Source organism: Anomalospiza imberbis, unplaced genomic scaffold (genome assembly GCF_031753505.1).
Source record: "Anomalospiza imberbis isolate Cuckoo-Finch-1a 21T00152 unplaced genomic scaffold, ASM3175350v1 scaffold_74, whole genome shotgun sequence".
NCBI lineage: Eukaryota > Metazoa > Chordata > Aves > Passeriformes > Viduidae > Anomalospiza > Anomalospiza imberbis.
In genome coordinates this window covers 207734-233845 of record NW_027100356.1, presented here as the reverse complement: position 1 = coordinate 233845, position 26112 = coordinate 207734, and the positions used below count along the sequence as shown (strand labels likewise).

The 26112-nt window shown below is 50.1% G+C and overlaps 1 protein-coding gene across 1 annotated transcript in view; it reads left to right on the top strand.

Annotated features, from left to right (window-relative positions):
• The first annotated feature begins 19366 nt into the window (after positions 1 to 19366).
• The window catches only part of LOC137467679 (zinc finger protein 850-like), a 42373-nt gene continuing 35627 nt past the window's right edge, over positions 19367 to 26112 (top strand). Inside the window, exons 1-4 of the mRNA XM_068179118.1 lie at positions 19367 to 19910; positions 20311 to 20392; positions 20579 to 21834; positions 24236 to 24431. Of these exons, the coding sequence (XP_068035219.1) occupies positions 20338 to 20392; positions 20579 to 21834; positions 24236 to 24431 (1507 nt within the window). The 5' untranslated portion in view covers positions 19367 to 19910; positions 20311 to 20337. The remainder of the gene's footprint in view (positions 19911 to 20310; positions 20393 to 20578; positions 21835 to 24235; positions 24432 to 26112) is intronic.

The window sequence follows — 26112 nt, the reverse complement described above, 5'->3', positions numbered from 1 at the left end:
TTGTTTACACAAAAAACTCCATTTACTGCTCAACAAGAAGCCTTTATTTTCACACAACTACATAATCACAATTTATATACTGGCCCCCAAAAAATTCAACATTCTACACCCTAAAAATATTTAAGCTAAGTAATTTCTAATATACACATTCAGCCACAAAAAGTTGCCCTGCAACTTAATTTACATGCTCTACATAATATGCAGTAATTCATAAGAAACATTCAGTAGCTCCATCCAATTGTTAGTATTTCAAATAATGAACTTAATAAATTAAGACCATTGCTAAAAAGTACAGATCCCACTGCACCTATTCAATTAACTGATAAACAGTGTGCAGTTGTAGCAAATATTACTAATACTGTAACCCAGAGAACTATTGATCGTAAAAATCCTAATTTACCTATAAACATTACTATTCTGTCTCATCCAAAACACCTTATAGGTACTCTCACTCAGCAGTTAAAAGACAAAAGAAAAAACCAAAAAAATACTAAAGTGTTAAAATAAGTGTTTAAACCTTTACAGCCTTGTAATTCTATCCAACCATGTGTGGAGGCGCTCACACTTTTAATTCAAAAAGGCCAGAAACAAGTGGTACAAATTACAGGGGAAAAGCCACAAAGAATTTTTGTTCCAATAAAACAGGCCGATTTAGACTGTTTTTTACAACATTCTCCTGAATTACAAGCTAGCATTTTAAACTCTAATCCTGAAATTCAATTGTCACCGCTATCTTCACCTATTCTGTGCTGGGTCTCCTCACAAAATTAGCTGTTACAGCCAAAATATTGTGAAACACCGTTAATTAATGCTGTTCCTGTGTTTACAAATGCAGGTCGCAAATCTCAGAAAAGCTGCTCCCACCTAGAATGAACAAGGGCAATGGAATCATAATAAAGAGTCAAGAATCAGATACTCTACAGACATTAGAACTTTTAACTATTGTGTGTGCATTTTGTCAATGAGTACATAATCCTATAAATGTTGTATCTAATTCTTTATATATACAGTCAGAGTAACGCAGCGTATTGAAGATGCTCTGTTACAAGAAGTACAAAATCAGCACTTGAGTGCACTTTTCGCACAGTTGCAGTCTGCAATATGACAAAGATCTGCTCCATATGCTACTTTTCACATCAGGAGTCATAAGTGAGTAGAAAGATTAAAAAAAAGTAATGCTCGTGCTGATAAACTAGTGTCAATAAGTGTGCCTATGGACAATTTCACAAAAGCACGCAATGCCCATACCTTGTTTCATCAAAATGCAAGAGGGCTACAGCGTTGCTTTGATATTACAATAGAAGCAACCCGAAGAATTATCAGAGCATGTCCAGACTGCAGTCATCACAATGGACCAGGTCTCAACCTTAAAATAAATCCTCGATGTTTAGGCCCTAATAAATTGTGGCAAATAGATGTAACTCATGTAACTAAATTTGAGCGTTTACGTTATATCCATGTAGTTATTAATACTTACAGTCATTTCATTTGAACTTCTCCACAAGCTAGAGAAAAAACAGTTCATACCATCCGACATTTAACACTGTGTTTTACTATCTTAAGAGTACCTGGAGTTATCAAAACAGATAATAAACCTACATACGTAAGGAAGAAAGTTAATCACTTTCTGCAATTATGGGGTGTTAAGCATGTTACAGGTATACCACATTTTCCCACAGGTCAAGACATTGTAAAAAAAGCTTTAAAACAATACTTTACAAAATTTAAAACAATTACTGATCCACAAGAAAATTAGCAAAAGCATTATTCACTTTAAATCATCTTTGTATATTTAGTGTTCATAATATGCCCCCTACATTTGTACATAAGACACTTACAAAACAAAATGATACAGAAAAATCAATAACTGTAATGTATAGGCATCCTGCTACAGAAATATAGTCAAGACAAACACCTGTAAATTATATGAGTAAAAGTCATATGTGTGTATCCACACCTACAAGTCCCTTGTAGGTAACTAACAAGTGGACACGTCCAACTACAACACAGCCACCACCAACACCTCCACAGCCACAGCTGACACCTCCACCGATGAACGAAGGCTCCACCAAAGACAACTACAGCTTAAGCCTATTTGTCAAGAACTAAATGATGTTTTAAAGACTAATATTCATTAAACTAATCATAATACAATTTTAATAGCTCAAAATAATACCTTTAATTTTGCTATTGTCAATTTTACTGTACACTAATACTTAGGCTCCTACACAACCAAAAACAAACATATAAATCACTTTAACTAATTTAACAAACCAGAGTACTATCTGTCTGTCTTTATCCTCACCTAGAAATCCATTTTCTGCCTGTCTAGTAGAAGTACCAATCAAAAATTAGCCTTGCCCTCAGAAGACATCAACCTGTAAATTAACACAGCCTCAATATAATGTAGATAACTAAGATTCTTAAGTTCCTTACCTTCCTCTTACTCCTCTTGAGCCACAAGAGTTAGAGTTTTTAAGATCAGTTAAGGCTAATGCATACATTATTTTTAATTAAGCTAGTGTACAGCAACAAAACCCCATCAGCAGGTATTCGATTTCAGCAAATTCCAACCTTCCAATATATAGAAATTCCTCTTATTAGTATAACTACACTTCAGCACATGTCTCAGTTTCCTCTACATCTCCACTGCAGCTACCTACTGGGTATTTTCTCATTTATAGAAATGGTACTTAGTCTAGTATCCCTTCTAGATTTAAAAGAAGTCCCTGTACTATTAAACAACTGTCTTTATTAACACAAAACACGTCTATAATATTAAAAGTATCCCGACAACATAGACAAAAAAAGTTAACCCATACATTTCAGAGCAACTGCAGAGATGATATAAAGTTTTAGTCCCCAGGAGCAATTGTAACTGCTTCTATTTTTGTTCCTAGCGCTACAATAACTAAAGCACAAACTACACTGAACAAATTAGGTTGCTGGCTTACCAAACAGACTAATGCTACATCTACTGCATTGTCTAATCTTTTACTAGATGTTAATTCTGTTAAGCATGCTACTTTACAAAATCGTGCTACTATTGATTTTTTACTATTAGCTCAAAAACATAGTTGTAAAAATTTTAAAAGTATGTGTTACATGAATTTATCTAATCATTCAAAGTCAATACATAAGCAAATCAATAAATTGCATAAACTTTCTACTCAGTTACAACAAACAGATAAATTTAAATTAGATAACTAGTTAAAATCATTAAGCCTAGTTTCGTTCTATCATTCAATATTTAATTATACTCAGTTTAGTAATTTTGCTGTTTGTATGTTTATTGCCATGTATTTGTACTTACTTACAGAAAGTCATACATCAAATTGCTTCATCAGTTACCAATCAAACAATGCTTGCACAAAAGAAAAACGGGGGAATTGTTGGGGAATGCCTGCAAGAACAGGGTCATGGATCGATGGAACAGTTATTCCATCAATCCTCTGTTTGAGACCCCAGACCTGAGCTCTGTGCCCGGGAGGAGCTCTGGCCTGGGAAACTGGCCTGGAAAACAGCATTGGCTGTGAACAGTACACTGTGCATGTACAGAGAGCAAAAGGCAGAATATCCTTGAGATATGAGTTGTACAAGAACAGGATGTAAAACAAGATGTACTTAGCAAAGTAAAAAGCTAGCAGATGAAAAACTTAGCTGCAGCTGAAACCGCACGTAGAAGAACATAAAACAATGAACCTTTATGAATTAGACAATCAGAGCTTGTTGCTGATATTGCTTGCAAAAGATTATATAAATTGACTAGATCCTTGAAAAAACTAAAACTTATCAATCATATTTGTCTTCCCTCACCGCCCACAACAATAACTTGGGACAAGGGTGAGTGACTGGGGCTATGCTGGGAGAGTGGGATCATACTGGACTAATACTGGGATCATACTGGGAGTGACAGGGACTATACTGGCGCAACTGGGAGAACTGGGAACACACTGGATGAAAGTGGGAGCAACTGGGAAAAACTGGGACTGTGCTAGGGGCAAATTGCATCATAATGAGGAATGACTGGAATTCCCCCCGGGCTGGGAGCAGTCCCTGGCGGCCCCGGGAGCCCCGCACCCCTTTCCCGGCCATGCCGCCCCTCCAGCCCCAGCACCCCCCATTGCCGGGGTGCCGGCACTGCCAGGGGTCCCCCCCTCTCGGGTTCCCCGCTGGGGCTTCTGGGGCTCTCCTCTCTCTGGACACCCGCTCAGGGCAGCCGCGGCTCTCCCGGGGCTCCCCAAAACCGGTGTCCCCCCGACGGGGCTCTGCCGCCACCCACACTGGGATCCCCCGAAAACACCTCCCGGGGACCCCCCGATGTCCCCCCGAGGGCCAGCTGCGGCTCGGCTTTGGAGCCCTGCCAGCTCCAAACATCCCCCCCAAAAATCCCCAAACCCAGGGAGCCCCGGGATATTTGGGCCGAGCTCCCCCTCCCCGGGCACCTGCGGGATGGGGGCGATGCTCCCGGGCCGAAGCAGCTGCTGCGGGAGCAGAGACCGCTGAAAGCGCGCGTGGTTTCTTCCGCCTGCGCCACCTCCTCCTCCTTCCGCTCCTCCTTTTCCTTTTCCTCTATCCGTCCTCTTCCTTTTCCTCCTTCTCCTCTTCTCGGGCCGGGACACGATGGGAAAGGGCTGGGTCACCCCAAACCGAGCTGGGGGGAGCGGAGGTTTGGGGGGAACAATGGGAAGGGGGTGGGAGAGGGGGCACAGGGGGAGGTGGGACCCACTGAGGCTCCCCCAGGTCACCCCAGGACCCCCAGGCCCCGTCCCAGCCCCCCCAGTTCCCTCCACAGCCCCGGCTGAGGGGGGCTCAGCCCAGGAGCCGCCGTCGTTCGGGGCTCCCCCGAGGGCAGCCGCCAACGGGAGAGCTCCCGGCTCGGAGAGGCCCCAGCAGAGGAGAGGATCTTGTCCCTCCTCGAGGGCCCTGAAGGGTCTTCAGGCCCCTCTGAAGAGGAGTTTTTCTCTTTTTAGGGATGTTTGGGGGGACCTCACCCCTCCAAGGGTGTTTTTTCCTCCCCATTTTCAGGTGTTTGTGGGGCCACAGCCCCACAAGCCCCTTTTCAGGGGTGATCATGACAGCTTTAAGGGACATTTTTCTGGGGGACTCACTCCAAGCCGCTGTAGGGGATGTTTTGCCCCCCAGGGTGGATTTTTGGGGTTTAAGGGCCCCCGCTCTGGTCGGGTCCCACTCTAACTCCCCTGAAGAGGCCAACACCACTCCTGCTGATTCCGGCAGCGGAGCCCGGGGAGGGTTGGGAGTCCTGGGAGGATTTAGGGGTACCTGGGAGGGTTTGGGGGTCCCAGGAGGGTTTGGGAGTCCCGAGAGGATCTGGGGGTACCCGGGTGATGCCGATGATGGCGATGGGGACCCCGTGCTGGGTATAAATTTCATGATGAATTCCTGGGGGGGATTTGTCTATCTCCAGGGTTTTTGGGGTCCTGGTGGATTTTTGGGGGGTTCCCAGGGAGGTTTTCAAGGGTCCCAAAAGGGGGAATTGGGCAATCCCAGGGGGAACCCAAGGCTGGTTTGGGGTACCTGCTGGTGACAGAGATGGGGACCCCCTGCCAGCTATGAACCTTCTCAGGGGGGTCTGGGTGGTGCTGGGAGGTCTTGTGGGAATTTTGATGTCCTGGGAGGGTTTGGGGGGGGGGGTCTGTGTGGGGTTTTGCGGTCTTGGGAAGTTTTTGGAGGGCCCAGGGATGGTTCTGGGGCCCCGGGGATGTCAGGGTGTCCCGGGGGTTTCGGGGTTCCTGGGCGATGCCGGTGACAGAGCTGGGACCCCGTGCCGGGTATGAACCTTCTCACTGCGCACGGGCAGCGTCAGCGTGTTCAGGGAGATCCTGGGGGGCTGTGGGGTCACCACAAACCCCAGAGGACCCCAAATGCTCAGGGATCCCCCCCAAACTCCCCTCACCACTGGATCTGCTGCAGGCAGGGGGGCACCAACACTCGGCCCCCACCCCCACCATCACAGGGGGCTGTGGAAGAAATCTGGGGGTGCACACACAGGTCGGGGGGACCCCCAAAGTCCTGAGAAAGGGGGAACACAGGGGAACTCTCAGGAATCCCCACTGGGGGCTTAGGGGAGATCCAGGAGGCGTTTGGGCGAGCTTAATTGTGTCACTATCGTCAGGAAAGGGGACTCCAAAGGTCCCCGGTGTCCCCATTCCCAGCAAAAGGTGGGAAAACCCAGGCTGGCTGGGAATAGGGGTCCCGGGTGTCCTCGGTGTTGAGGAAAGGAGGGGCTGGGCGCTAGGAAAGGCAGGAATAGGGGTCCAGGGGGTCTCTGGGTGAAGGAAAAGGGGGCTCTGAGGGCTGGGAGAGGCGGGATGGCCGGGAAAGGGGTGCGGGGGTTGCCGGTGCCGGATAAGGGGGTGCGGGGTGGAATCCAGGCCGGGAATGGGGGTGCGGGGGGATGGCGGCGCCCGGGAATGGGGGTTCAGGGGCCCCTCGGTGCTCCGGAATGGGCGATCAAAGAGTCCCGGTGCCGGGGGTCCCCCGCACCTCTCGCTGTCCCCCTGGGGCCCCAGGTATTTTAGAGTGTCTAAAACTCAATAAGGCATCGATCTTAGAGTTGAGATGCATTTGGAATTTATGAGATGGAGAAGTAGTGCAAGATGTAAAAGGGGAGCATAGAGATAAATAGAGGAAAACATTTCAGATTGTTTCTTTCCATTTTCATTTAACTTCTGGAAAGCTGTTTCAGTTTTCCGGGAATCTTCTCTGCTGTCCTATTTGCTCTTTTCAAGAACCTTTCCTGGAGAATGAGGTCGAACACCTGTCACAAGATGTGCACCAATTGCAGCTTCTCTTGGCTTTCCACATCCTGCGTGCAGCAGGACTTTTGCAGCCAAGCAGGAGAAAGGTTTTTGAGAACTTGACAGCTTGTCCTTTCTTTTCCTGGTGGACTGGGGAGTTGTGCCATTGGTGAGGTTTTCATTGTTGCTGTTCTACACTAAGAAAACAGGAGGTGTTACAAGGAATTGTTAGGGAATACAGGCCTGGCTGAATTCAGAGAAAGAATCTCCAGAGCCTGCAGCCAGAAGTGGAGAGTTGTGTGATATTCATTCCAGCCTGTCAGTGGACATCTTGAAAATTATCTGGAATGTGAAAATGCTCTGACAGAGGGAGTTTGTTTCTGAGTTCAGTGTAGATAATTCCACATCTGGTGCATTGATGCATAAATCAAAAGCACAATTAGTTCATGATAAGCACCAGAACAAGCTGGACCTCTCAGAATAGCCGACTGAAAGAGTCTGAAAAGGAGTTATGCAGGCAGTGACTTGGTGAACCTTGCCTCGAAGAAGGGTGATTTTTTTCTAATAAGTACTAGTCCATTCCCTTGGCTTTTCACTTTCTTAGCGAGGCCATTTGCATCCCAGATTCCTCATGAAGTGAGAAGCCTGAGCTTGTGGAAGTGCCTGAAAAATGCCCTGTTCCTCTGCAGGGACACTCAGGCTGGAGCAGGAGCCAGAGCCCTCTCTGGGGAAGCCTCCTCTGAGCTGGAATTTGTGCCGTGCTGGGAGAGGAGGAGGAGGAGGGGGAGAACGCTGGGTGCTGTGTGGCGGGAGCAGGAGGTTTGGGCCTCAGGACATTCTGTCTGCACCGCTGCCCCACAATGGGCAGCCGTGCCTGGGGCTCTGGGCCTGGCCCCGCGTGCGCTGAGCTCCCTGGGCTGGGCTCAGGTTCCTGCTGGGACTGGGCTCTCACTGTGCTCACCAGCAGTGGAAAACACCTTTGGGCATCTACGTTTCCTGCTGCTGGGAAGAAGCAATGAAGCGAGTTGAGAAGTTCTGGTTTCTGTTTCTCCTGGTGGATTTTAAATTTAATTCCACACTGCAATTTCTGTGATGGCCTCTGTCAATTTATTCTATTTCATCAGCAACAGGGGCTGTGTTTGAGTGCTGCAAATGTGGCCTGTGTGGCATTAATTCCTCTCTCTTAGTACTCCGTGGCTGGTGGGCATTCCAGAATCTGCTGATCTTTATGCCTGCAACAAAAATACTGACTTCACTGTCATGAGAGCACCGTGGGCAGCACCAACTGAAAGAGGCACTTGCAGTTCATGGATAAAATTCAGGTGGCAAGCAGAAGAGGGCCAAGAGCAGCCGTGATCTGCAATTCCCAAGGCAAAGGCACCAGCAGCCTCCTGCTGTCAGCTCATGGTGAGTAAAACAGCGCTGAAAACAGCGCTGGTACCCGATCCTTTCTTCCTCAGAGGGCTGGCTCAAGCCGCACAGGCGGGCCCTGAGGAGTCAGGGCTGTGTGTGGGTGATTGTTGCACTACTCCAGAATTCAGCTGGAAAAAGCCCTTGGGAGCCGAGGCAGGAGCAGGTGGGAAGGGGCTGGCGCTGCTGCTGCTCCTGCCCGGGAGCCCCAGCTGGGCCAGGCCGGCGCCCACTGTGCTGTGGCTGCTGCTGCTGCCAGACCCGGGTGGGACTCGGGGACAGGGAAGGGACACGGGGGGACAGCAAAAGCCGTGGGGCTGCAGGGATGTTGGTGCTCGGGCCAGCGCCAGCACAGAGCTTCAGCCCACAATGAACCCAGAGGGAAACTCTGGGGAAAGGCTCCATTTCAGCCTTTCTTTACTTGTCACTGGGAAGGGACTGGAATTAAAGGAGAACAAGCAGAGCCTGACCCCTTCTCCTTTGGGAGGAGCACCATGACTGGGGATGTGAGGGGCCATGAGTGGCCATAAGGGTCTGTGAAGGGGCTGTGGGAGGCCAGGTACCTTATGGAACCAAGGGTCCATTGTGACATTGCGGAATCAAGGAGATCATTGTTGACAGTACAGAACCTCATGGAACCAAGGGGCCATTGTAGCACAGCAAGGCCTTGTGGAACCAAAGGGACCAGGGTGACACTGTGGAACCTCATGGTACCACAGGTTCATTGTTACACAGCAGCCACAGCAGGGCCGCAGAACCAAGAAGATCGTTGTGACACTACACAACTGTGGATATTCTCAGTTCAGTCAGAGAGAAAAAGAGAAGGTTTTCTAACCAGGCGAGAGCCTGGGAGAAATTGGGAAAGAATGTAAATAATTCTCTAATCTATCTTGTTGTTCACATTGTTTATAGATATGTTCTGCCACCGTGCGTCATTCACTGCACACCAACAGTGTGATATGTTTTTACTCTAAGACCAGTGAAACTAGTCCGCACAATGTTCTCTATATATAGAACGGTGCATTTGAAATAAATCAGAGTTCATTCTCTTTGCCTTTGATTTGGAGTCTTCTTGTTACCGTCCTGCTCTACAGCGACACACAACGTCATGGAAACAGGGCATCCATGTAACGCTACTGAACCTCAGGGAACCAAGGGTCCATTGTGACACTGTGGAACCAAGGAGACTGCTGTTGGCAGTACGAAAGTTAATGGAACCCAAAGTCCCTTGTGACATTCTGGGGCCTCATGGAACCATGGAGACCATTATGACACTTCAGGACCCACTGGAGCCAAGGGGCCATTGTGACACTGCAGGGCCTTGTATAACCAAGGGGTCATTGTAGCACGGCAGGGCCTCATGGAATCAAGGGGATCACAGTGACACTGTGGGGCTCCATAAGGGGCCATGGGTCTCCATGAGACCACGGGGCCATTTTGACTGTGGAACCAAGGAATCCATTGTTACACTACAGGGCATCATGGAATGAAGGAGGCCATTGGAAACCAGCAGGGGAACCTGCTGAGACTATTGTGACACTTCAAGGGCCATTGTGGAATTGCAGGGCCTCATGGAACCAATGAGACCATTGTGGCATGGCACGGCCTCATGGGAGCAAGGGGCCGTTGTGACACTACGATTGTGTCCGACCTGGGTCTAGGGCCGGTGGGACAGGGCTCTGTGTCTACAAGGCCCGGCCTGGTGGTGCTGCACTGAGGACAGTCTGCCCTGGCTGACAGTGGCACCGGGGGCCAGCAAGCCCGGCCGCTGCACCCCCACACAAAACGCCGCTCTGTGAGGACGCCACCACCCCGGGAGGGAGTGATGACCCCGCCATGGCGCCACCGACAGGGGTAGGGGGAGGGCGCAGCGGTGGTCCTCTCCCTCAGCCCCAGGATTCGGCAAGACCTGCTGCCTGGCAGCCTCACACCGTCCGTGGGCTGCGGCCTTGATCACAAGGACTTGGATCCCCCGAGAGCGCCGCCGGGGAGGGGGGCTTCTGTACGCCACATGTCCTGCACCCCACTGCAGGGCGGGGATTCAGTGCTGGACTTTTCCCTCTTCACTCGCTGTTACTGAGGGAATCCGCGTTAGTTTCTTTTCCGACGCTGACTAATATGCTTAAATTCAGCGGGTCGCCACGTCTGATCTGAGGTCGCAAGCCCAAAGCTGTGCTGCGCCCGACCACCCGCGCGCTCCTGGAGGAGTGGCACACCAAGGGGCTCTATGATCACATAGGTTCCTAGTTGCTGATATCTGTAGTTTTGGAGAAATCCTGCAAAGTTTGGAAATTTTAAAGTCAGGATGCCAATGTGGACCAGTGCGAGTGGCTGCAAAGAGAGGCCATTTTCCATGGGAAAAAGAAGTAATTTCTCCAGGCTCTGGATATCTACTTAAAGATGGTGTTTGGGGCTCCAAGGGAATGCCTGGTCCTCTATTCTGTCAGCTTTAGTTTTGGATAAATCCTGCAAAGTTTGGAAATTTTGAGGTCAGGACGCCACTGTGGGCCAGTGCAAGTGGCCGCAAAGAGAGGCCATTTTCCATGGGAAAAAGTCATTTCCCCAGGCTCTTGGTATATACTTAGAGGTAGTGTTTGGGGCTCTATGATCACACAGGTTCCTAGTTGTTGACATCTGTTGTTTTGGAGAAATCCTGCAAAGTTTGGAAATTTTAAAGTCAGGATGCCACTGTGGGCCAGTGCAAGTGGCCGCAAAGACAGGCCATTTTCCATGGGAAAAAGAAGTCATTTCCCCAGGCTCTGGGTATCTACTTAGACATGGTGTTTGGGGCTCTAAGGGAATGCCGGGTCTTCTGTTCTGTCAGCTTTAGTTTTGGAGAAATCCTGCAAAGTTTGCAAATTTTGAGGTCAGGATGCCACTGTGGACCAGTGCAAGTTGAATTGCAGTGAAAAATCAAAACCCCACAATTCCAATAAAGATTTGTAGGGACAGTATGTTTTCTATTACAGCGCTGGGCACATGCAGGGATTTCCCTTCAAAGGGCATGCACACCCCTTGAGGATTCCTGATCCTTTTTATTATCCCATACTAATTTACATATACACAGAATCTCACAATAGGTTTATGCATATTCATTCAGCTGATTTCAAATTACAATCTGCAGTTGGCCCTTTGTACAGAGAACTCTTTAATCCCTTTGTCCATGTCTTGCAGACTTAGCTTTGTTTTTTTTTTTTCTCCTTTGTTTCAGAGTTCAAGGGGCCCCTCTTATCTCTTCACCCTGGAGATTGTATTCTTTCTCCTTGGCTGGGATGGTTTTACAAGCACAGCATAGTTAACAGACTAAACAGCATATTTTACTCATGTTAGCAAGCTATTAGTAGCACATTTCACCTAAATCCAAGTGGATTTTCTACCCTGTTAAATTGTACTTTGTTTCATCCCCCGCTCTCCTACATATAAGTAAATTCTTTTACTTAATGCGAATCACTACAATAATAAGTGTCCCTTAATGCTTTACCATGTACATTTGATAAGGAGGTTAACACAGCTATTCGCTGTAGTATTCTCCAATTCCAGATTAGCAATATGAAGGATAATCCTAAACTTACTCCAACTAATACCAATAAAACTACAATGGGGTGACACAACTTATTAAAAATACCATTTGCAGTTGGTGACCATCCAAAGATTACATCCCACCAGTGATTATTTGCATTCTGTTTTATTCTTTGCAGAATTCTGGTTATTTCTTTGGTATCGTGATGGACAGTAACTAGGGTTTTTTCTCCACTTTTTTGGATTTTCTTCAAAATCTCTAATAGGTCTTGGTGTTCAGTTAATTGTTTTACTAATGTGAGGTCCATTGCAATAGGAGTGGGTGATAGTTTATGATACATTGTGCAATTGGTTTTAATCAGGTGGGAGGGTGTAACTGGGACCAAATATGGAAAATCGCACACGATAATCTTAACAAAATTGCAAGTACAAAAATTAGAATGATTTCTAGTAGACAAAATAAAATCACTGTTATCGATTTTTACAACATCACAAGCAGTTCTCAAGCATACACAACCTTTACCAGTATATACAAGCACAGTTTTCTGATCAGCGGCTGGATGGATCTCAAAGTGGCAATTTCTTCTCCTCTAATTCCTTGAAATGTCCACAGTTCTTGTTCCTGCCACTCCTGCTTTTCATATACCTGATCCCCGTGGATAACTACAGTAGACATGTTTAAATCTTTTATCTCAAAAAAGTTCCCCCATGGATCCAGTATACTGATTAAAAGCCTGGGACCAAGGCTATTCAGCATCAGTTTGGATAGAGGTACTTTCTAATTCCGAGACTCCAATTATAATTATATACAGAACAATTCTGTAAATGAAATTACAAGCTACCCCCGGCCGCAATATACTCATTTTGCCCGAGTAAGTTTTAGTCTCAGTCCTTTGTCTCCTGGTGTCACTTTCCAAGGGGCTTCTGGGGCCTTCTTCACTCAAGAGTGGTGGATCCAGGCATTCTGCTCCTTGACCTTGATCGCGGTGAAGGTGGTGAGAAGCACCTGGTCCTTCCCACTGTGGTTCCAAAGTCTTTTTTGTAAGAGACTTAATATATACATAGTCCCCAGGTTGTATGTTATGTACTGGTCCATTTAATTCCCTGCTCTGAGTTCCAGCCACATGTTTTTCAATTTCTCTGTGCTTTTTACCTAATGCCACCATATAGGTGGTCAATGCTACCTCCCCAGTGTGGGTGGACATCCCCTTTTGTGTTCCATATGGCTTTCCATAAAGCATTTCAAAGGGACTCAGCTTTTCTTTAGCTCTAGGTTTAGTTCGAATCCGCAACAGTGCCAGTGGAAGAGCTTGAGGCCAGGGTAGATTAACTTCCTGCCCCAGCCTTACCATTTGTTGCTTAATCAGATGATTCATTTTCTCCACCTGGCTGCTCAGTTGGGGGCGGTATGGAGTATGAAGTTCCCAATCTATGCCCAGGTGGCTACTAATCTGTTGTACTATTCTGGAAATGAAGTGCGATCCCTTGTCTGAGTATATTGTGGCTGGAACTCTGAAGCATGGTATTATTTCTTGTAATAATACCCTGGTCACTTCTTGAGCTTTGACAGTTCTGGTGGGGAATGCCTCTGGCCACCCTGAAAATGTATCAGTCAACACTAATAAATACTTATATCCCCCTTTCCTTGGGAGTTCTGAAAAGTCAATTTGCCACTGCTGTCCAGGTCCATGGCCCCTCCCAATCTGACCGAGTTTTGTTCTGGGGATATTCTTGGGTTTAGTCTGGAGGCAAAGATCACATTGCTGGGTCACCTGATTAATAATGGCATATAGATTCCTGGCAATAATCCTTTCAATCAAATAAGTGTTCACGGCATCTACTCCCCAGAGTGTTTTCTGATGCTTCTCCCTTACTAGTGACCACAACAAGTGGGAAAGAATTACTAGCTTCCTTTTAATGGTGGCCCACCCCTCTTGGTTATATTTCCCTTTTTGATCCTCGATTAGTTTTCTGTCTTTCTTACTATATTCTGGCTTACCTTCAAGGGAAATTTGTCCATCTGGCATCAGAGCTCCTTCAGTAGTTACCTCACCTTTTGCCGCTTCTTTTGCCTCTCTATCCACCAGCTCATTCCCTTCCTCCAATTCTGAGCTCACTTTCTGGTGTGCCTTAATATGCATTATTGCTACCTTTTCAGGCAGCTGAACTGCTTCCAGCAGACGGATTATCTCTTGTGCATGTTTAATGTTTTTCCCTTGCAAAGTCAACAGTCCCCTTTCCTTCCAAATGGCTCCATGTGCATGCACAACTCCGAATGCATACCTCGAATCTGTGTAAATGTTTATTTTCTTTCCTTTGGCCATTTCCAAGGCATGGGTCAGTGCAATTATCTCAGCCTTCTGCGCAGAGGTGCCTGTTGGTAAGGGTCCAGATTCTATTACCTCCCTGCAGGTAGTGACAGCATATCCAGCATGTCGCTTTCCACTGGCAACATAGCTGCTCCCGTCAGTGAACCAGGTCTCTGCATCGTCCAAAGGAGTGTCCTTTACTGTCCAGGGCAGCTGGAATAAGTAGCTTCAATAGTCTCAAGGCAGTCGTGGTGTACTGCTTCTCCTTGATTTCCACTGAGAAAAGAAGCTGGGTTGACAATGTTAGATACCACTCTCTCTATATCCTCTTGTTCTACCATGATGGTCTGATACTTCAGGAACCTCTGTGGTGAGAGCCAGTGGCCACTCTTTACTTCCAGTGCTGCGGACACTGTGTGGGACACTAGCACAGTCATTTTTTTGTCCCAGGGTAAACTTGCATGCTTCTTGAATATTCAGCACAACTGTTACTACAGCTCTGAGGCAACCTGGCCATCCCTTGGCCATTGCATCTAGTTGCTTGGAAAAGTAAGCAACTGCCCTCTGGTAGGGACCCAAGTCCTGAGCCAATATCCCCAGGCAATTCCTTGTTTTTCGTGGGAAAATAGAAAGAATGGTTTACTTACATCTGAAGTCCTAAAGCTGGAGCTGACATGAGGGCACTCTTTAGCTGGTGAAAGGCCTGTGTGGCTTCCTTTGTCCACTAGAGATCTTTCCTTTGGCAATAAGAACATAGAGAAGTCTGACAAGCAGTCCATAATTATAAATCCACAGCTGGCACCACCCTGCCATGCCTAAGAAGGTTCAGAGTTCCTTTATTGTCTGGGGTTTCGGGGTTTGGCATATTGCTTCCTTGCAAGCCTGCCCTAAAGTCCATTGCCCAGCACTGACCTAGTACCCCAGGTAGATTACCATCTGCTTCACTTACTTGTGCCTTTTTCTTTGATACTCTGTATCCTTGGAGCCCTAGGAAATTTAAAAGTTTTACCGTCCAGGCCACACATGCTTCCCTCCTCTGAGTGGCTGCTAGAAGATCGTCCACATACTGCAATAGCCTCCCTTCTTCCTGTGGAGCTTCCCAGGACTCTAGATCTTTTGCAAGTTGTTCCCCAAACAGAGCGGGGGAATTTTTGAAGCCTTGGGGTAACACTGACCATGTGAGCTGGGTTTTATGCTCGCTTTTAGGGCTTTCTCATTCAAATGCAAAAATTTTCTGGTTGGCTTCGTGGATAGGGAGGCAAAAGAAGGCATCTTCCAGATCTAAAACAGTAAACCAGGTTAGCTCAGGTGTTAAACAAGTTAGTAGGGTGTATGGATTTGCTACTACAGGATATAAATCTTCTGTTATCTTATTGACAGCCCTCAAATCCTGTACTATCCGATATGACCCATCAGGTTTCCGAACAGGTAGAATGGGAGTATTGAAATCAGATTGGCATTCCTTCAATAACCCTAACTGCAGAAAATTTTCAATTATTGGTCTAATTCTTTCCCCGTCCTCTTTTTTCAGGGGATACTGCTTAATTCTTACTGGTTGTGCCCCTTCCTTAAGCTTAATTACTATGTGGGAGGCATTTTCGCCCTCCCTGGTACATCAGAGGCCCATACCCCAGGAAATAATTGACTTAATACCTCTTTGCTAATTTCTTCCTTATTCTCAATGGCTGTTAATGTTAAACTTAACACCTCTATATACTTTTGATCATTTACCTCTAGAGTAACCTCCCCATTTTTTAATGTAATGGTTGCTTGTAACTGCTCCAACAAGTGTCTCCCTAAAAATGCCTTTGGAGAATTGGGCATATACAAAAACTTGTGAATGCCCCATTGTTTTCCCAATTTATACTTCAGAGGTTTGCAAAAATATGCCTTCTCAGATTGGCCAGTTGCTCCCCACACCACAATATGATCACTTTCCACAGGTATTAATGCTTTTTTTAAAACTGAATATGTGGCCCTTGTATCCACTAAAAATGCCACCCTTTTCCCTTCTTCCCCCAGCCTCATCGTTATAACCAGTGGATCCGCTGGGGTGGAATCCCCCAGTCCTCCTCAGTTGTTTTGTACAGGTGCAACCACCTTTTGGTCACCTCATCTTTGTTCTGGGCATTGGTTTTTCCAGTGACCACTTCTTTTACAGATTGCACACTGGTTTCTGCCCAGCTGAGTTGGGCCTTGTCTGGGTGGTCCCTGCCTGTGTCTCCCTTGCCTTTCCTCTTGTACTACTGCCACCAGCTTTTTCATTCCCTGTTTATATCCTTCTTCCCGGTTGTTAAATACTCTCCATGCCTCTTCTAGCAAGGTTTCAAGGTTTCTCCCTTCTGGCCCCCAGATTTTCTGAAGTTTACACCTAATATCTCCAGCTGACTGTCCCAAAAATGAAGTAACTAGCTGGTTTATCCCTATTTCAGACCCCAGGTCCAACAATGTATGGCAATGCATTGCATCCCTTAAATGCTCTAGAAACTCGGACAGAGTCTCGGAAGGCCCGTGCTTAAGGGAATATAAGGCAGACCAGTTTATGGTGTTTGGAATAGCTCTTTCCACTCCTGTTACTATCCACCCTTGATAATCGGTTAATTTCTTTACTTCTGTTGATATGTTTGGATTCCACTTTGGGTCTTGGAGGGGAAAATACTCTTTTACATCTAGCTGCTTGCTCTTGCAGTAATCTTCTGCCAAAGTTCCTGCTGTTTTTAAGATTAGTTGTTTCTCTGTTTCAGTAAAAGCCTCCAATAGTAACTGCATGTCAGCCCAATCTGGATTGTGTTGTTTGATAACATACTGTGAACATTTGGCAGTAAGTATCGGATCAACACGATAATTTTTAGCAATCCTTTCCCATGCTTCTAAATCAAGAGTGGTAAATGGCACTTTAATCATTAGTTTCTCCCCTTCTGGTCCCACTGCCTCTCACAGAGGGGCCTGTAACACTGCTTGCCTCCTAGTTCTGGATGAAATTGGGCTGTCAGGAGGGGGATGAGTCTGAGTGGATGTGCCTTCCCCACCTGAGTCCTCCTCCCTTTTTGGGAAGCCCTCCTTGTCTTTATCATCATCCCTCTCATCCCTCCATCTCCTAGGAGGAGCTTTTAACAGATGAAATGTATTTTGTTCTTGCTCCTCAGCATGATAAACTTTATCCGATCTCATACATTGCTGTCCTATACTGCATGCTGAACAACAATGTTTTATTTGCCCTCTCTTTGCTTTGTTTTCCTTTTCAAGAGCTAACACCAGTGGGTCAGAGGGAGCTCTGAGCCCACAGTCCCTCTGCCATTCTGGGTGATTTCTTAAAGCGAAAAACATATCAGCATACGAAACCTTATCCCATTTACCTTCCCGTCTTAAGAACACCATTAACTGCTTGTCATGGCTTGACGCTGGTGCAATGCTTGCACCCCCATAAAAATGCACCTTCCCCAATAAGTGCTGTGAGATGCAATCAGGAACAGAGCAGAGTCCTACCAGGACCCTGCTCCAGCCTGGGCTCCTCTCTCCAGGGGTTTGCCAGGTCCCTGCCAGGTCCCTGCTCCAGCACAGGTTTCTCGTGGGGTCACAGCCTCTGCTCAGGCATCCCCCTGCTCCAGCATGGGCTCCTCCAGGTGCTGCAGGTGCATCTCTGCTCTCCGTGCCCTCCATGGGCTGCAGGGGCCCAGCTGCCTCACCAGGGACTGCACCAGGGAATCTCAGGGCAATCACCTCCAGCACCTGGAGCAGCTCCTGCCCCTCCTCCTGCGCTGGGGGTGTGCAGAGCTGTTCCTCTCACATGTTTTCATCCTGCTCTTCCCTGCTCACAGTTACAGCTACACGATCACCAGTTTTTGTTTTCTTAAATGTCTTATCCTAAAGGCATTACCAGCATTTCTAACTGGCCCAGCCTTGGCTGGTGGCCGGTCCATCCAGGAACCGGCTGGCGTTGGCTCTGCGGGACATGGAGGAGCAGCTGCTTCCAACAGCCTCTCACAGAAAGTGCTCCTAGAGACCCCCCTTACAGAAACGTGGCCATGCAAACCTAGTATAAGTATGGTAGGGGTTTTATTACCATTATTAATTCTTATTTTTGCTATTATCTCTATTTTTGCTATTAATATTACTGTTACTATTGTTGTTTTTACTAGTACTTTTAGCCTCTTTGACTTTATATTAATAGTGGCTACAGCAGAAGTGGAAACAAAAGTTCTTACTTGCAAGTAGAAGTTATAATTTTGGCAGTTGCTTGCCCTGCCCTGTTCTGTGTCATTGCTGTGTGCGAAGCTGCTCCGACAAGGGCTCCCCGTTCCCCTGGCTGGAGACATGGTGTGGACATGGCCATGAGGGGATCTTCCAGGGGATGTGAGGGATGCTGGCTTTGAGGGAACTGAGGGTTCCTGGTGTGAAAAACGCCAATCTTGTGAACAAAGGAATAACCTTAAAAGCAATAGCCTGTTGCATAGTCATACATCTCATACATGATGCATAAATTCCTTGCAAATTAAGAGCTTTTGTGGTTTTTGTCAACTTCTTCCCCTTAATCCTGGTGGTTCCATAAAGACAGAAGGTGGAAGAATGTTTATCTTTTCTGATAAGGAGGCAGTAACTCCTTATGGGCACCGTCACTACCATCTGTGCAAAGAATTTCTTGATTATCTCATCTCTTTCTTGAGCTAGTTAAAAAGTATCTTACATAGCATAGTTTCTATTTTAACATTGTGTTAGAACTTAAAAATACATTAAACACACTACTTACGAGAATTAATACAGCATACTTTCTAACGTTACACATATAATATTCATTGTAATATTTGCGAAAAGCCAATCATAAAATAAGCATTTTTCACACTGGGAGGAACTTGGGGATTGCTCAAGGCTTTTGGCACCCCAGGCCCAGCGGCTCCGGCTGCACTGGGAGACCCTGGCGGACGTTTTGGGGCAGCTGATCAGGGACCTCTTGCCCGGGACTATCCTCATATCTCCCGATCCCAATTCCTGGTGTCGCCTGTCGCGGAAGCCTCTTACCCCGCTGTCACACACCTGCCTCCCGCCCGTTCCCGTGTGGCCCCTATCCCGGTTCCGTACTGCTCCCATCCCAGCCCGGGCCCCATTCCGGTCCCCGTGACGTATTTCCAGTCATATTCCTGGCCCCATCCCTGTATTCCCGGTCCCTATGCCAATACCCATTCCAAGTCCTGTATTCCTGATCCCTGACCCTGTCCCCGTTCCCTATCCCCAATCCCGCTCCCTATCCCCATTCCTGCTCCCATTCCCGCTCCCTGTCCCCATTCCCGCTCCCTATCCCCATTCCTGCTCCCATTCCCGCTCCCTGTCCCCATTCCCGTTCCCTGTCCCCATTCCCGCTCCCTGTCTCCTCTCACCGGACGCCGCCGCCATCGCTCCCGCCCCTCCCCCGGCCCTCACGTGACCGAGGAAACCCCGCGCTGCTCCCGCCCACCAATCCCAGCGCGGGATCTCTCCTGTGTTTGCATAACCACGCCCTTGACCCTGGCCCCGCCCAGCGCCGGCTGCAGCCGGAGCCGGGCGCTGTTTGCTCCCAGTTCCCTCCCGGTGCTCCCAGTAAGAGCGGTGCTGGGAGGGAGAGCGCTCCCAGTTCCTTCCCGGTGTTCCCAGGATCCCTCCCGGTGCCGTGCCGGGCGGGGCTAATTTGGGAAGCCCCCCAGGGCAGAGCGCGGCTGCATTTGGGTGTCGGACCCTGCCCGGGCCGGGAGCGGAGGAGGAGCGGAAAAAAGAGGCGGGACAGAGAAAGAGGAAGAGGAAGAGGAGCTGCAACGGAAGAAAGAGAAGGACGAGGAAGAGCAGCAGCAGCACCAACACCACGCGGTTTCCCCGCCTGCCCGTTCAGGCCGCAGCTCCCCCGGCTCCGGCAGCATCGTCCCCCCGCGTCCAGAACCCGCAGGTGAGTGGGGAGCGGGAGCTCGCCCCAAATCCATCGGGGGGGTCTCCGGGAGGGTTTTTTTTTGTGGGGCAGGGGATGTTTGGATCTTGCAGGACCCCAAAGCTGAGCCACAAATGCCCCTTGCGGGGGTCCAACGTGCCTGTACTTGCGGGCAGAGGGGCGACATCGGTTTTGGGGATCCCAGGAAGTGCCGGGGGGAAAGAGCCAGGAAGAGGGGAGAGTGCAGAGGGGCGATCACGGAGCTGGGGGACCCCGGCAGCCCGGAGGGTTGAAGGAGGCTGGAGATGAGCGGGGTCCGGACACCCCTAGGCTGAAGGGAGCGCTGACTTCTAGAGCTAGACTTGGGCAGCGGGACCATCAAACCCAACCCAATCAACCCTTGTTTTCCTCCCCAAACCAGGATTTCCCATTCCTAAACCTTGGCCCAATGGAGGAAGAGGAGGCTGGGAGGAAGAGGAAGATGACCCAGGAGACTCAGGCAGGTGAGGAGGCAGTCAGTGCCCCTTTCCCCCTCTCTCCTGCTCCTTCTTCCAGCCCAGCATGGCCCTTGGCTGCAGGACAACCCCGCTGCCGATGCCATCCTGATGGGGACGCACTGGGGGGATCTCCTTGCCCTTCCCTGTGGCACCGAGGCAAATCCCATCCTCTCCTTGTCCTTCCTCCCGCAGGCACTGAGCTGAGGGTGGAGACCAGGGAGGACAAATCCCTGCAGCAGAACCTCATGAAAGAGGCCATTTTGAGTGGCCCCACAGCACAGGAATCCAACGGGGAGGAAAATCCCCGGAGATCCCACACAAAGAGGGGCTGCAAACGCAGCCCGGGGAGGTCAGAGGAGGAAAGACCCACCCTGGGCCAGGATGGCAGCCAGAGCTCAGAGCTGGGGGTCCCCGAGCAGCTTCATGATGGGGAGAAGTCTTACAGGTGTGGGGAATGTTCGAAGAGCTTCAGCCGAAGCTCAAACCTGATCCGCCACCAAAGGATCCACACAGGAGAAAGGCCCCGTGAGTGTGGGGAGTGTGGGAAGAGCTGCAGAGACACCTTTGACTTGATCAACCACCAGAGGAGCCACACAGGGGAACGGCCATACGAGTGTGGGGAATGTGGGAAGAGCTTTCAGAGAAGCTCCACTCTTCTGAAGCATCAGCGGACACACACAGATGAGAGGCCCTATGAGTGTCCCGAATGTGGGAAGAGGTTTCAGACAAGCTGCCATCTCCTCAGGCACGAGCGGATTCACACTGAGGAGAGGCCATTCCGCTGCCCTGACTGCATGAAGGGCTTCAAACATAACCCCGACCTCATCAAGCACCGGCGCATCCACACCGGGGAGAAGCCCTACGAGTGTCCCGAGTGTGGGAAGAGATTCACCCAGAAGTCGAACCTGATTGTCCACAAGAGGACCCACACCGGCGAGAGGCCCTACGATTGTGGGCAATGTGGGAAGAGATTCAGCCAGAGCTCTGAACTAATGCATCACCTGAGGATCCACTCTGGGGAACGGCCCTACGAGTGTGGCAAATGTGGGAAGAGCTTCAGTCGGAGCTACCACCTGATGATGCACCAGAGGAGCCACACTGGGGAGCGGCCCTACGAGTGTGGGGAGTGCCAGAAGAGGTTTCAAAGCAGCTCAGATCTCCTCGTACATCAGCGGATTCACACAGATGAGAGGCCCTTCCGCTGCTCTGACTGCGGGAAGGGCTTCAAGCACAACTCCACCCTCGTCAGCCACCGGCGCATCCACACTGGGGAGAGGCCCTACGAGTGTCCCAGCTGTGGCAAGAGCTTCAGCCAGAGGTCAGCCTTGACCCAACACCAATGGAGGCACCACTATGGCAGCCCTGCGAGTGCCCCGAGTGTGGGAAGAGCTTTGTGCGCTGCTCCAGCTCCATCCCCCGTGGGAGGATCTGCACTGGATGATCTCCAGTGACCCCCACTGGTCAGAGCTCCGCTGATCCATGGTGCCAGTGATCCATGTTGGGAAGACACCTGCCTGGGGGTCTCCACCTCTTGATAGCTCCACATGGCCTGGATTATCTTTTCATTTCTTTGTCCTTTCAAAACACCCAAAAGCTGGGTAAAAATAAAAACACTGAACTAAGACAAGGATGGGGACATGGGGGGGATCTTCCAGGGGATCTGGGGTATGCTGGGTTCCAGTGAGTTAAGGGTTCCTTGGTGGGACTTGGGGGTTCCTCAGGGCTTGGCTCAGCTTTTCCCTGGCTGAGCGGTTCTGGCTGTGCTGGGAGACCCTGCCAGAGTTTCTTGGGCAGCTGATCAAGCACCCTCTGCCCTGGAACTGTCCCCATGTCTCCCTGTCCTGGTTCCTGGTGTTCCCTGTCCACAATTCCCATCCCCCTGCTGTCACTCCCCTTGCTCCCCACCCATTCCCATGTCACAACACTCCCTGTCCTCTCCTGCCCCCATCCCAGTCTGGATCCCATTCCCAGTTTCATTCCACGTCCTAGTCCAGAATTCTTTGTCTGGCTGCTGTTCCCATATTCACATTCTCATATTCCCAGTCCCACTGCCGGTTGTGCTTCCGTTCCCATATCTCCATTTTTACATTCCCTGTCCCATTCCTGTATGCCCGTTTGCGATCCTGGTCCCATCTTCCTAACCCCCATTCCATATTCTCTCTCTCCGGTTGCGGTCTCCATGTTCCCATTCCCGCTCCCTGCCCCCATTCCCGGTCCCAGTCTCCATTCCCGCTCCCTGCCCCCATTCCCTGGCCCTCTCCCCCTTCCTGCTCCCTGTCTCCATTCCCTATCCCCATTCCCGCTCCCTGTCCCCATTCCCTATCCCCATTCCCTGGCCCTCTCCCCATTCCCTGTCCCATTCCCGTCCCCTGGCCCCATTCCCGCTCCCTCTCCCCATTCCCTGTCCCCATTCCCGCTCCCTGGCCCCTCTCACCGGACGCCGCCGCCATCGCTCCGGCGCCCCCCTGGCCCTCACGTGAGCGAGGAAACCCCGCGCTGCTCCCGCCCACCAATCCCAGCGCGCGATCGCTTCTCTATTTGCATAGCCACGCCCTTACATTTGGCCACGCCCGGCGTCGGCTGTCGTCTCCTCCCAGTGCTCCCAGTAAGAGCGGTGCTGGGAGGGAAAGCGCTCCCAATTCCTTCCCGGTGCTCCCAGGCTCCCTCACGGTGTTCCCAGTATCTCTTCCAATTCCGCGCGGGCCGGGGCCGCTTTGTAACTCGCCCAGGGCAGAGCGCGGCTGCTTTTGGGTGTCGGCACCTGCCCGGGCCGGGCTGGGAGCGGAGGAGAAGCGGGAGGAAGCGGAGGGACAGAGGACGCCGAGGAAGAAGAGCTGGAACAGGAGGAATAGGAGCAGCTGCAGCAGCAGAACCACGCAGTTCCCCCGCCCGCCCGTTCAGGCTGCGGCAGCCCGGCTCCACCAGCATCGCCCCCCTCAGAACCCAGAGGTGAGCGGGAGCTCGCCCCAAATCCATCGGGATGTCTCCAGGAGGGTTTTTTTGCGGGGTAGGAGATGTTTGGATCTTGCAGGACCCCAGAGTTGAGCCGGAAATGTCCATTTGGGGGATCTTGGGAGGGTCCCATGTGGCGATTGGCCCAGTACCTGCGGGCAGAGGGGCGATATCGGGTTTGGGAATCCCCAGGAGAGCCGGGGATAAACGTGAGAGCCCTGGAGGTGGGAGAGTGTAGAGGGGCGATCCTGGAGCAGGGGGATCCCCGGCTGCCTGGAGGGGTGAGGGAGGCTAGGGATGAGCCGGATCCAGGCCCCCCGAGGCCAATAGGGGCAGTGACTTCTCGTGCTGGACTTGGGCAGTGGGACCATCAAACCCAACGTGCTCAGCCCTTGTTTTCCCCCTGAAATTAGGATTTCCCATTCCTAATCCTTGGCCCAATGGAGGTGGAGGCTCTGAGGAAGGGGAAGATGGCCTGGGAGCCCCAGGCAGGTGAGGAGGAAGTCAGTGCCCCCTTCCCCGTCTCTCCTGCTCCGTCTCCCAGCCCAGCATGGCCCCCGGCTGCAGGACAACCCCACTGCCAACAGTGTCCTGCTGGGGAGGCACTGGGGGGATCTCCTTGCCCTTCCCTGTGGCACAGAGGCAAATCCCATCCTCTCCTTGTCCTTCCTCCCCCAGGGAAGGAGCTGAGGATGGAGACTATGGAGGACCAATCTCTGTGGCAGAACCTCATGGAAGAGGCTGTTTTGAGTAGCTCCACGGCAGAGGGATCCAACTGGGAGGAAAAGCCACAGAGATCCCACACAAGGAGGGGCTGCAAACACAGATCGTGGGGATCCAAGACCCACCCTTGGCCAGAGATGTGGCTGGAGCTCAGAGCTGGGGGTCCCTGAGCAGCTTCACATCGGGGAGAAGCTCCACAACTGCTTGAAATGTGGGAACAGCTTCAGCAAGGGATTCTTCCTGATCTATCATTGGAGAATCCACACAGGGAAACAGCCCTATGAGTGTGGGGAGTGTAGGAAGAGCTTCTGCAAATGTGCCAACCTCACTGTCCACCTGAGGAGCCACACTGGGGAGAGGCCCTATAAGTGTGAGGAATGCAGGAAGAGGTTTCTGACCAGCTGCCATCTCCTTGTATACCTGTGGATTCACACAGGGAGGCCCTTCTGCTGCCCTGACTGTGGGAAGGGCTTTAGGCACAACTCCCACCCTATCAGCCACTGGCACATCCACACCAGGGAAAAGCCCTACAAGTGTCCCAATTGTGGACACAGAGTTCAGCCTTCTGCTTCTCACAGAGCTCAGCCTTGACTCAACACCAACAGAGCCACCACAAAGGAAGCCCTGTGAGTGTCCTGAGTGTGGGAAGAGCTTCATGCGCTGCTCCAGCTCCATCCCCCATGGGAGGATCTGCGTTGGATGATCCCCAGTGACTCCTGTTTGGCCGAGCCCCAGTGATCCATGGTGCCAGTGATCTGTGCTGGGAAGACAACTGACTGAGGGGCTCAACATCCTCCTGGCTCCCTGTGGGCACCCGGACACATCCACAGACCAACATCAGAAATCCATTGTGGAGCGCAGTTTTGTTGACTTCTGACCCCAGAAACATCTCACTTTTTGCATCTTCTGGTGTCATCAAGCAACAGTGGATGGCCTTGCAGGTCAGCGTTCCAGCATAAATCCATCCTTTTAATTCTTTCTGGCCCATGAGCATCTTCCACGACCAAATAGGGATGGAGTGGGGCAAAACCCACAGTTTTGGAGACAGTAGGGTGGAAACCTCTCCAAAAAGGTTTTTCCCTCCCACCCAAGCACATGGATGCTCTGCTGGCAGGGACACATAAATAATTTTTTTTTGGCCTTGAAACAAAAAAGTTTCTGTTCATCCCTTTGAAACCCCTGAAACTGGGGTAAAAATAAAGACATTGAACTAAGGCATGGACGGGGACACGTGGGGATATGGACATGAATGGGGACATGGATATACATGGACATGGATAAGGACATGTCACCACCGCCGTTTCCCAGCCGAATGTCACCCTCCACCAGGGCAGGACGGGGACCTTGTTCAGCTGGCAACAAGTGGCCCTGAAGCGAGGGACAACCACCAGGGTGTCCCAGGACCATGGCAGTCAGAGGACCCCAACCACCCCTGGGGACAAGAGTCAGTGTCACCCGTGGGGGGTCATGTAGCCCTGCACTGCGTATCACCAGAAACATCCTGGTGGCAGTGTCCATGCAAGTGTGGCGACATTGTCCCCTGATGTGTATCCTGATGGCATCGTATCCCCTCCCCTCCAAATAGCCCCATCCCCTGCTGTGGCTCTGTGTCACCCCTCAGTGTCACCCCTCTGTGTCTTCCTGTCCCTATTCCCCCTATGTGTCCCTGTTTCCGATCCCGGCCGGTCCCGGGCCATGTCCTGCATGGTGTCCCCGTGTCACTCAGGATGTTCCTGTGGCTGCTCCTGGCACAGAGTGTCTTCCCCCATTCTGGCACAGAGAAGGATGTGCCATGACACCCATTGACACGCTGTGACACACCACAATACCCTTTGTCCTCTGATTTTTAGTTTCCCCTCCTCCATTTTGGGTCCTTTCCCCTTCTTTCGGATCATTTCCCCTTCTTTTGGGTCCTTTACCTCATTTTGCATCCTTTCCCCCCTGGTTTGGATCCTTTCTCTCTTTTCCATTCTTTCCCCCAAATTTGGGAGCCCTCCCCTTGCTTTTTGGCACATCCAAAAGCTGTGGATCCCCCCCTCCAACTCTTGTTG